Below are 11,525 nucleotides of genomic sequence, written 5' to 3'. Positions count from 1 at the left end.
TAAAAAATAAACAGGTCATTCAGTTAATTTACATCATCACATTACCAGGATTATCTTAATTGTATCGCATGATGGAGTATTATTAACAGTGAGTAGAGAAGAACAGCAATAGCAACATGACATTTCGTACTGCACAAGGTGGTGATCGATCAGGTTTCGAATGAAGCATGAAGAAAAAGCGCCATTGGTCATCTGAGACAGTCTTTGGAATCAATAATTGGCCGGGTTCAGCTGGCGCCTCCCCCTTTAGAAGAAGCCCCACCCCAATGATATGACTTGTATGACTGAGATCAGTTGATTGACAGATATTACTCGCGACAAGTCCACAGTTCAAATCCTGCTCACTCAACCATGAATTCCAATGACAGTTCCTGGGCATCTGTCAGCATGGCGACCAGCAGAGCTAGTCTTCGGACAGCGCGTGCCACTTAGCGATCTGTCGGCGCGGGTGGTCGCAGATCTCGCGCCAGTGCTCGCCGGCGGTGCCGGGGGACGAGGTGCCGAGGAGGAGCCGGCCGATGACAGGTGTACGGGACGTTCTGTCGGAGTCCAGCAGGAGGAGCTCCACGCTGGTGTCTCGCAGGCCGTCTTCCGAGGGCAGGTCGAAAACAAAGAGCTCGTTGAAGACGGGGTTGGGGGCGCACTTTTTCACGTGCGTCTTCTTCTTACACACTCGCTTCTTCCCCTGGAACAAGTTCACCTTCACGTAAGGGTCTGAAAAAGATGGGAGAAAGAGAAATAAACAGAGTGAGACAGAAATCAATACTTTAGTCGATGCGCAGGAAATGATACATTGTGCACTGGGAGATCACATCTCTGCTGTATGGTTTCATTAGTGTCCGACACATTGATGTACTAATCAGGGTTATTATAACTCCAATTAAACTGAAATCCATCCATCCATCCATCCATCCATCCATCCGTCATCTGTCCATCCATCTGTCCATCTCTCTGTCTGTCTATCTATCTATCTATCTATCTATCTATCTATCTATCCATCCATCCGTCATCTGTCCATCCATCTGTGTGTCTGTCTGTCTATCTATCTATCCATCTGTCATCTGTCCGTCCGTCCACCCATCCATCCATCCATCATCTGTCCATCTGTCTGTCTGTCTGTCTGTCTATCTATCCATCCATCCGTCATCTGTCCGTCCGTCCCTCCGTCCACCCATCCATTCATCCATCCATCATCTGTCTGTCTGTCTGTCTGTCTATCTATCTATCTATCTATTTATCTATCTTTCTATCTATCTATGTATCTATCTATCTATCTATCTATCTATCTATCTATCTATCTATCTATCTATCTATCTATCTATCTATCTATCCATCCGTCATCTGTCCGTCCATCCATCCATCCATCCATCCATCCATCCCATATATAAAATAGACCATATAATAGACCTAAAATGCACTATATTAAGCATGATGCTAATGACTACCACTATCTGCCCCACACACTCTGACCTCACCTGAGGGTCCGCTGGAGTCAGCCTTGGGCAGGTGACGGGCTTTCAGGACCACCACAGTCAGAGTACTGGTGGTAGACTGATAACACAGGGACAGAAGAAGCTCTCCTCGACCAGCACTCCTCTACAGATAAAGAAAAAGTCTACAGTTTTTCTCTGGTTTGGACACAATCAGCATCACAAACCCCAAAATGGTTTCTTTTATAATGTCACGTCTGGGCAACTAACCCTAGGCAGGTTAGAGCGAGCAACTTCTAAACAGTGCCTTATTGTTATGAGAAACTGACTGCAAATCATTCCCTTGGCACAACACCAATGTATGACTCCAATTATGTGTGAACATGGCAGCATGTTGCCCTGGCAACACTTCAGCAGGGTTCTGCTGCTGCCACGGCGATGACTTCCAATGTCTCTCAACCGATGAAGCATCATTATGTGTGTTTAACTATATGCAGTCAAAGTCACCAGTGAAACATAATAGTCTTCCCTTCATCTCAAATGGGGCGCATTCTTATGTGCTTAACAGTACTATTGTGTTGCCAAAACAAGATTGTCAAAGATGCTGACTTCTGCCCTGTTCACAATTTTTTTAATTAGTAGCCTTCCACATACTTTTAAATTCTTTTGTGCATGAAGGAGTGCATTAAATGTGTGAAGAAAATTGATGAAGACTCTTTGTGAACATGTAAGTACAGTTATTATAAGCCTGAATACTAAGTAAGTCTGTAAAGGCAGAAAAAAAATTACTGTGAGTGGTCCATTAGAGGGTCAATTAAAAATTAACAACCTGTGGGCCTTAAGATGGATGGCAAAGACTAATTATTGACCCCAATGGAAAACCAGACACCATTAGTTGTTTTCTCTTTCCAGGCTTGGGTGTGTCACTGCCCACATTAAAGACCAAACTATTGTCTCAGTTGTCACATGAGCTGGGACTGGTATGTTAAGACCTTAAAAAATAACCAAAATCTCTGTCCTCTTCAAAAGGTACAGTACATGTATGTGCTTTCATAATAAAATTAGCTGTGCAATCTATAAGGGCATGTAAAAATATATATATAAAAAAAAAAATAGATATTAACTTAACATACAATCATTAAAAATGAATATATCAAATAATAACAGTATCAAATTATACTTAAATATATATATGGGCTGTAACAGAGAAATACAGGAAACTATAATTAAAGCTGTTCTTACCCTGACATTCCTTTTAATAATGTCCCGGCTCATGAGGACCCGCCCTTCGGACAAGTTGATGTCAGCCAGAGGAACGAGGGTCTCTCCGATCACCTCATCACGTGAAAAGCGGTCGAAACTCAGCACCATGAAGTGCAAAGCCAGCTGTGAAACTCGTGCATATGGGATTCCGTAGAAGCTGAAGGTCTCGTCGAAGGCCGGATCCAGAGTCTTCCTGAGTACACGTGTCTTCACCTTGTGCTTCTTCTCAGGCAGCAAGGTCAGCTTAATATATGGGTCAGAGGTCAACGACTGCTCATCCGTGGGGGACAATCCATGTGCTTCCTTGATGTGAACCATGAAAGCCTTCTTGTCAAAGTTGTACTCAACTGAAAAGAAGAGAGTCCCCAGGCCACCATCTTTGTCCTGAGATTTTTCCACGGCCGGTGTTGGTGTCTGACTGGATAGGATGCTTTCTGGAGTACCAGCGTCCTGATTACCACACAGCCCAAGAGGCGGGATGTCCAGGTCTGGGGAACTGCGCACTTTCAGTTGGAGGGTTGGTGGCTTGGAGGTAAAGTTCCCATTAAGATCTCGATTCTCCAGGTCCAGATGGAGCTCTGGCCGCCCACCATTGGGACTGAGGGTCTGTTTTCCATGGGCTTCGGGTGTCTTTTCTCCTCCAAACTTCTTCTTTCCATTCAGGCTCTCAGGATAGATGTCAACCCCCTTCAGCATGTGGACAAACTTATAGGGTGGGGTCTTGTTATTGGTCTTGTTGGTTTTGCGCTGACAGCAAATCCATGCAAAGATGGAGACGCTGAAGACCAGGCCAAACACACTCACCACTGCCACGCTCACAGGAACCTCCGCTATGTATAAAACAGGAAATTGAGGGGGGGAAAAACAATAATATATATTTAGATTTTTTATAGATATATGTAGTCTTATTGTTGCCATGAAATATTAAAACACCTTCAACCAGGAAAGGAATACGGAGATTATATAAATGTATTTGCATCATAGGCAACACAGACGCTGACATGTGTTGATGTTAACAGCAAACCAATGCAAAAGAAAAATAATGCCACTTCTAAAATATAAAATCATACTATTTATAAAGGACGGTAAATATCGATTTGGCTATGAAAGCCTGAGAACTCACAATCATGTGGTAGTGCAGTAGTGTCTGGGAAAATGGAAATTTCCGTTTTCAAGGTGGGTGCAGCACCTCTGTGTTGAATTAGCTAAGGTGCTCTGTCAGCCTTATTTTGTCTTTCTCTCAGAAAACAAATCATGTACTCTTCTGTGATTATTAAGTCATTTTTAAAAGCTGCTGACAAGGATCTCAACGCGTTTCAAACATTTTCATACACCAGTGATGTCATAGGCTACTAATAGAGCACGCGCCTATTTATGTCTGTGCCCGCGCATCAGAGAAATCATTACTGAGTCACATTACGTTCCCAAAAAATGTAATAACAGATCTTTAACCATGCACAAATAAGATTTGTTCACCGACTATGACAAATAACAACCATTTACTTACCGAAATGTTCTTCTTCTGTCGTCACTGGAGCCATTGTATGCGCGCGCTCTGTCCAAGGTCCTGAAAAGATGCTTCCACGATTCTTCACGTTACACTCGCCCGTCTTTCGCTTTAGGCGGAGAGAGACACAAGACTGAATAATTTATTGGTTGTAGTAGATTAAAAATGTACGCCTGTTTATTGTTGTTATACAAAACAGAACTAGCAAGATTTTCCTCCTTTCCCAGAGGTTTCTTCACACCCGCCCAGTGCTGATACTCGCTGCGCTATGAGTGTGCCTGAAAAGCGTCGCCTCCCCAATCCTTCTCCCCCCTAGTGAGTTCATCGCTTCTGACGCAGTTCTGACGAACACAGCATCTGAAATCACTGCCCTGCGCACTGATCAGGCCTGTTAATCATTTTGATTGCCAAGAGTTTACGGCTTGTGTGTTATCAAACGTGTCTGAAGAAGTTCCAGGTGAAATGGTCTTTGCAGTGGGTCTATTAACGTAAATACACTCATAAAAAACTGGGAGTGGACCTGTTTTTATTTTGTTCTTTTGCCAGCAATGTATGGTCTTACGTCTTTTAGGCCCTAATTTAGCTCTTAGTTTGGAATTGGTAACGTCCCTGTCATCTACATCTTTCAGTCCTCATTTAATATCTAATTAAGATGCTCATCAATTAAAATCTGCTTGATGGTGTCACCTTCACATCTTTCTTAATCAGTTTTAAAGTTGTATTTAATATAATCAGTAGAGTCCATAATCAATACTGCAGTAATCATAATAGAAAGAGCCCTCACCTTTTTCAGCATTTGTGGTGGTGACTCCAAATAAATAGCATGCAGGCTATATTAAATAATCTACCTAAGTTAAAATGATTCAAAATGTAAACTGACATCATATTTCATATTTTGTGTATCTTGTCTCCTCAACTTTTATTGAAGATCATATATTCTTAAAACATCTGGAATCATACAATTATTTGTGGTTTAGTGCATGGTTAATTATTTTCATCTACTGACATTCCTAGTTTATATTCACCAAATAAAGGAATTAAAAAAGAACAATCTTTTTCATCATTACAGCAGATCCAAGGAAATATTCTTTCTTGCCTAGATATGAAGGGGCCTCTGAATTGACAATGTTGGAGTCAAAAAGTTTGAGAGCCACTGTTTTAAATGTATATAAACTCCATCTTGTAAATAGGCTCTTGATTGTAGATGGACACTGATTTTAGCAACAGACACATTGGAATAATGTGATTTTCTCTGTGAAAACACAGCTGTAACAGTAAACATTCACTTCAACAGAACCTCCCTTTTCACAGACTGTGATGACACGTTTCCACAGTCATCAACATTGCAAATCGACTAAATTTTTTCATACTTAATAAAAAAAAAAAAAAAATGTAATACACATTTATAACGCTATATATTGTGTTATATTAGGCTACCTTGTTGTCAGTCAATAAAAACACGAATTAACGATGCGAAGCTGTTTCTAATACTAGCTGTGACGGCAAATTGGACATTTTGATCTTTTCTGGCGAATGTGATTGTCACGATTCAACACGACAGAGATAGGGTGATGAACCCAACTGCGGGAGTTTATTCAAGCATAGGGATACAACTGTAAGTCTTTTTCAATGACAGCTAGGCACGAAAAAAGGAAAGTCCTTTCAAGCAATCACAGAAAGAAGGCGAGTCTATCAAACACAAACAAGGCTAGCTGTTCACACGTCCTCGGACTGGGAATGAAAATAATCTGCAGCGTTCAGGTGGAACAGTGGTCACGTGGTACAAGTATGAGCTCTCAGAAAATTCCCAATATTGAAGAAAATAATTTAAACGTCTGTGAGCTTTATAAAATATTTAGTTGATAATTTATTTGCATAATTGTATCATAATATTTGCATTTGATCGAAAGTGCATGTATAATGTTATGTTTTACACTAAGTTAACTGATTTCCCAACTGCATACTCCGACTCGTGCAACTTTTTTCACATCTTTCTATGGCAGAAATAGTAGGTTAGTAGTATGCGGTTCCGAGTTCAGCCCTATTCTAGTACACACACACACACACACACACACGCACACACACTCGTGCGCAGACTCACTTACTCACTGTCACTTGCAACGCACACAGTGAAGGCCTGTACTGAAGGTGGCAGTAACAAAACACGAGTCTGTCTGCACCTCTTGCCTATTGGTTTAATATGCAGAACAGAGACCTGACTCAATATCATTTAATATCAAATTGAAGATAAATGGTTGTTGTATTTATCGATATATTTTTTTTAAATGTCAGACCAAATGTATTAGATCAAAAACTTCTGGCCTACCACCCACTGCATACGTCACGGCCACCGCCTCGTGCTCTTTCTCGGGGTCGTTTGGGCAACACTGACATCTGCAGGCTGATTTGTTAAGTGACGAAGCGTACAAAACGCTCACTAAATTTGAATAAAGTACTGAATTTGAACATCAGGAACATTTCGAAGCACGATTAATGAGAATATGACCAAAAAAAAAACAAAAAAAAAAAACATAGGTTGACCGTTAAAATACATCACGGTTTAGAGGCAGATTCCTTTACTTTTATTATGCAGGCAGCGCTCGTGCGTGCGTAAGAGCAACGGGCGCGTGCGTCAAGAGGAAGAGCCGCAAGTCTCTCCAAAATGGCGACGACCATAGAGAGTGGCAATGCAGGAGCTGCAAATAAGAAAAAACACCTCGGAATCCCCGAAGCAATATTTGTGGTCAGTGGGAATATGACATATATATTTAATTTTCATGTCCGTATGGTCGATAGTTTTCAGTGAAATCTCTGTGTTGTTGTGTTGGTATTTTAAACGGCTTTCTTAGGTAGAAAGCGCCCTACTCTTCTCCTTATAAGGCTGCAGGCATTACTTGCTTATGTCTTGAAGGAGTAGTGAGCTTTGAGTGTCACATAAAACATGATTAACCAGTATTTAAATACTTGATAGGATAAATGTATTAATGAAGCCCTTAAGATGCTAACTATTACTGTGGTTCTGTAGGAAGATGTGGATGCCTTCATGAAGCAGCCAGGCAATGACACAGCAGACGCCGTGCTGAGGAAGCTGGATGAACAATATCAGAAATATAAATATATGGAGCTCAATCTGTCTCAGAAGAAACTCAGGTTTGACTATGATTCGTTTTAGTACGTTATACAGTAATGATTAGTTTCTATGTCAATTCTAAAGGATGCTCTGCGTCTGTATTGGTTTCCTTGCATTGTTGTAGACTACTATTGTCCTTTAAGGGTTAGGGTTACTACTGCGTTTAATAAATCTAACTTATCACACAGAGTAAGGATAAAATATTGTTGCTTAATTTACTAGAAGCTGACCTGTTTTTGGTCTTTCTTAGGTTGAAAAGCCAGATTCCACAAATCAAACAGACGTTAGAAATTCTGCGGCACATGCAGAAAAAGAAGGTAAGCCCATCACTCCTTTAATATCAGTTTTAACTCCTGTATCTCCATTCTCCATATATGTGAATAGATGGAGGGATGCAAATCAAAGATCCGCTTTCTAATTCCTAAAAATATTGTTTCTAAATGAGCTGCCCCATCCCAATTCTTTTACTTGTATTATGCCCTAAAAGTGTGTACTCTTGTCTTATTGTTTAGAAAAGAGTGTGTAGCAGAAGAGTAGGCAAGTTTAGGAACATACTACTACGTCATAATTGCGTTTTTAATGGGCTGCGCTGTTACATAGTGCATCCTGTCACCGTAAACTGGCCTGTCAATTATCTTATCACAGTTAAGGTCTGCTTAAAATGAAAATTCACCCTTTCTTTTTTGCTGAGTGCATGTTATAGATCTTATTGTGGTCTGTCGCTACTTTTGTTGTATTGTGATTTTAACATCCTCGTACACACACATTACACTTTTCAGTTAATTTAATTTATGCTACTAAACAATCCTTTTTACCGTATTTGAGAGAAAAGAAGTAGCACATTGCATGCAAATTCAACAATGTTGTTGCAGGTTAGAAATGAATGACTCAAACCCTTTTATCTAAACCTCTTTACTTAACCATCAGTCTTGCATGTCTTCCACGTTTGTAGGTTTTTAATGCTCCTCCAAAGTGCAATAGGTTGTGGTTAATATTAGCCTAATATTAGAGTGTTCATGGATCTGAAATTCGAATCTGCACTCACTGGATATAGTAGACTATCCGTGTACTTTTTGGACACTCATTTCCACATACTATAATTAGGGACACTAATTCTAATTACTATTTAGGATGGATAGTATGCTTAATGGGATGCTGCAAGTGTTTTGTTCATTGTCATTTTCAATCACTCTTGCACTGTGTCTCTTTGTTTTGTTTGTTTTTCTGTTCTGAATTATGTATGTCCAATCACAGGACACTACAGATCCCATGGAGACACATTTTCTGTTGGCTGATAACGTCTATTGCAAGGCCTCTGTCCCACCCACAGATAAAGTGTGTTTGTGGCTTGGGGTAAGTGTTGATTTGATCCAAATTACTTTTACTTTTTTTATTAACATCTGTCATATAGAGACTACTTTTCATGTCCAGTCATTTCCTTACTGATAAAATCAATCACTGTTTTAATTTGTGTTACTGGCTGCATCACTTAATAGAAGTAAAATGAGTTGTGAACACCATATCACGTTGACTTTAATATTCCTGTTTTGACGACATTGATAATTACTGCCTATATTTGAACGTGAAATGTAATAAAATATTTCTGCTAAAGGACAAACACTCAAGTAACTTTTTGGGCTTGAAAAACTTTCATGTTTATAATGTCCAGAAACATGTCTTTAATTGTTATTATGAAAACTTGCTTATGGGTATTGTTTTGGTTCATTAGGCTAATGTCATGTTGGAGTATGATATTGATGAGGCTCAGGCGCTGTTGGAAAAAAACCTGGGTACAGCTTCCCGTAATTTGGACTCTCTGGAAGAGGACCTGGACTTCCTCAGAGACCAGTTCACAACCACTGAAGTCAGTATCCTTAAACTATGGCAAATATAGAGAATCAGGTTTGATTTAATAATTTTCCATAGTGCTCATTGTGTTTGATTAGTCCTTTACTCAAAGTATTTATTTTTATTATTATCACAGTGAAAACAGTCACTGCTTAATATTGTTTTGTGGAAACCATGATTCAGGATTCTTTGATGAATAGAAATTTTAAAAGAACTGCATTTAGGTGAAATAGCCTAGATATTTTTCTAACATTATGTCTATAAATAATGCATTCCCTGCTGAATAAAAATGTCAGTTTCTTAAAAAGAAAAACTTTTGAACTGTAGCATATGCATGTATCTGAAAGAGATCAATCTGTTCAGTATTTAGATTATTACTATTTAATATGGAGAGCATTGAGACATTGCCCTTTGTTTCTTGTTATTGATTAAGTAATAGTAAATCTTGTTCAGATTTAGCATTGAGGTTAAAATTAATGAGATGTAGCTGTGTTCTCATAGTCCACATCTGCGCCCGGTTTGCGCCCAACCTGGTCCATTCTACACATTTCCACCAAAAACATTTTTTTTTACAAATATTGTGTGTGTGACATGGTTGAATGAATTTTGTTTTATACATTCTGACTGTTACCTCAAAAGCCAGCTTGTGATTGCATAAAGATTCTGAATTAATGACTTTAGTTGGTAAAACGTTCTCAAAGCTATGATGAGTATGACTTGACCGTTATGTCAATTACATTATCGGGCTCTCAAATTAGTGGAAATGCAGGCCATTTGTGAGAGAGATGAACGATGTTTCCAGCCACCTATGTTTTTTGGCAAGATCTAAAAAATTTAAAAAATGTGCATACAAAACTTATGCACTTAAGTGAGACTGATAATTATTTTTTTTATCTGATAAGAAGACGTGCATAAACTACGACGTAAACAAATTTACTGAATAAATCCCTTGATGCGTAGCAAAAAACTCACATTACTTTGCCTCAACAGAGGATGTGATTGGATACCTGGACTAACCAGTGGACCAGTTTCATTGCACAGAATCTCAAACATTGGTTTGATCATTCTGAAATGCCTGAGCCAAAGTCTGTCATCAAAATGATTTGGTTTAATTCCCTCCTGGAAGCGTCTCACATGATTGTATTCCCAAACACCAGGCATCCGAACGCAACATAACATGACAACGTTTATTGCGTTTGTCTGCTCACTCTGAAATGCAACATCCATTTTTATTACAGATATTTTGCTCCAATTTCCCCTGAAGTGACGATTTTGTTCTCTTGAACACATGATGGAAATAGTCCATTATTCACAGATGTTTTATGTAATATTTCAATTTTGCGCACGAGTTAAATTCGCAACTTTGGATGGAAAAATAGCTATGGACAGATGCACTGGCTCCAACACTATTGGTGGAAAAGGGGTAATTGTGTTTGTCATAGCTGTAATGTGATTGAAACTGTTAATATTTATCAATGCGGATATTTATGTAGATGTTGTGTGTTGCTTATATGATCATTGAGTGAATTTTGCTTGGGAATATTCCACATCACATTCTCTGCCTCAGCAAGTTCTCATGGTTTTTAATGGAATTACATCATCTGTAGATATCCTTCAAGAAAACTCATTCAGGCAAATCAGAGACAGGCCATAAATGCCACCTATTCTCACCACCTGTTAGAATCTGTTTAGTGAAAGATTTGTTGACTTGTGTCATCTAAGTGGAACATGCTCCTCCTGGTTGTGGAGTAAGGAAAAAAGCAGAAATAACTTTCCAAAGTTTTCAGATACACCTTAACCACTACTCACAGATATGGCACGCGTTTACAATTGGGATGTCAAGAGAAGGAGCAAAGACAACCTCCTCAAATCTGCTGAGCAGTCCTAGAAAAGGAGGCCTAGTTTGGTCCCACCGCACTCGAATTCCTTCCCCATCAGAAAATTCACCAACATCTGTCTGTTTGCACCAACTGTTATCTATTGATTTATTACTTTTTAAAGTATTTTTTCAAGTAAAAAGGTGAAAATCATCAAACAAAATAATAATGGTAGTTTTTTTGTTTTGTTTTGTTTTTTATGATGAATTATTAGCTTTTTCAGATGGGAGTTCTCTCCATAGGGTCTACACATTTGTCTTCCTCTGTGCCCTTTTTCCTTTCATTTGATGTTTGGTAAACATTTGCAATTTCAGTTCTGTTAAAGCTAAACTTTAAAGCTGAACTCCTATGGTCCTATTTCTTTCTCTGGAATTTTTCTTGCCATGTCTTGGTGAGATCATTGTCAAAATGCAGCATGCAGAATATCAGGGGGACATCTTGTTTCATTCAATAGCCTCCTTCCTTCTCCA

General features: G+C 39.1%; 2 protein-coding genes across 2 annotated transcripts in view; one reads left to right on the top strand and one right to left on the bottom strand.

Annotated features, from left to right (window-relative positions):
* The window catches only part of syt4 (synaptotagmin IV), a 5,344-nt gene extending 830 nt beyond the window's left edge, over window positions 1-4,514 (bottom strand). Inside the window, exons 1-4 of the mRNA XM_079867955.1 lie at window positions 4,201-4,514; window positions 2,673-3,523; window positions 1,476-1,596; window positions 1-714 (exon numbers count right to left, since the gene is read on the bottom strand). The exon at window positions 1-714 is cut by the window's left edge and continues 830 nt beyond it. Of these exons, the coding sequence (XP_079724081.1) occupies window positions 404-714; window positions 1,476-1,596; window positions 2,673-3,523; window positions 4,201-4,234 (1,317 nt within the window). The 5' untranslated portion in view covers window positions 4,235-4,514 and the 3' untranslated portion in view covers window positions 1-403. The remainder of the gene's footprint in view (window positions 715-1,475; window positions 1,597-2,672; window positions 3,524-4,200) is intronic.
* A 2,298-nt stretch (window positions 4,515-6,812) lies between these two features.
* On the top strand, window positions 6,813-11,379 carry vbp1 (von Hippel-Lindau binding protein 1). The gene is made up of 6 exons (XM_079867505.1): window positions 6,813-6,943; window positions 7,226-7,350; window positions 7,581-7,647; window positions 8,585-8,683; window positions 9,060-9,198; window positions 10,990-11,379. Exons 1-6 carry the CDS (start codon window positions 6,863-6,865, stop codon window positions 11,064-11,066), a joined length of 588 nt encoding a protein of 195 aa, XP_079723631.1. The 5' UTR covers window positions 6,813-6,862; the 3' UTR covers window positions 11,067-11,379.
* The last annotated feature ends 146 nt before the right edge of the window (window positions 11,380-11,525 follow it).

The sequence above is a fragment of the Squalius cephalus genome (genome assembly GCF_949319135.1).
Source record: "Squalius cephalus genome assembly, chromosome: 3".
NCBI lineage: Eukaryota > Metazoa > Chordata > Actinopteri > Cypriniformes > Leuciscidae > Squalius > Squalius cephalus.
This window is presented reverse-complemented; position numbering and strand designations above follow the sequence as displayed.

Excerpts from the sequence above, each read along its gene's own strand:
- vbp1 (XM_079867505.1), top strand. The coding sequence starts at position 6,863 with ATGGCGACGACCATAGAGAGTGGCAATGCAGGAGCTGCAAATAAGAAA. Across the intron at positions 7,351-7,580 it reads CTGTCTCAGAAGAAACTCAG|GTTGAAAAGCCAGATTCCAC; the intron begins GTTTGACTATGA and ends GGTCTTTCTTAG. Across the intron at positions 8,684-9,059 it reads AAGTGTGTTTGTGGCTTGGG|GCTAATGTCATGTTGGAGTA; the intron begins GTAAGTGTTGAT and ends TTGGTTCATTAG.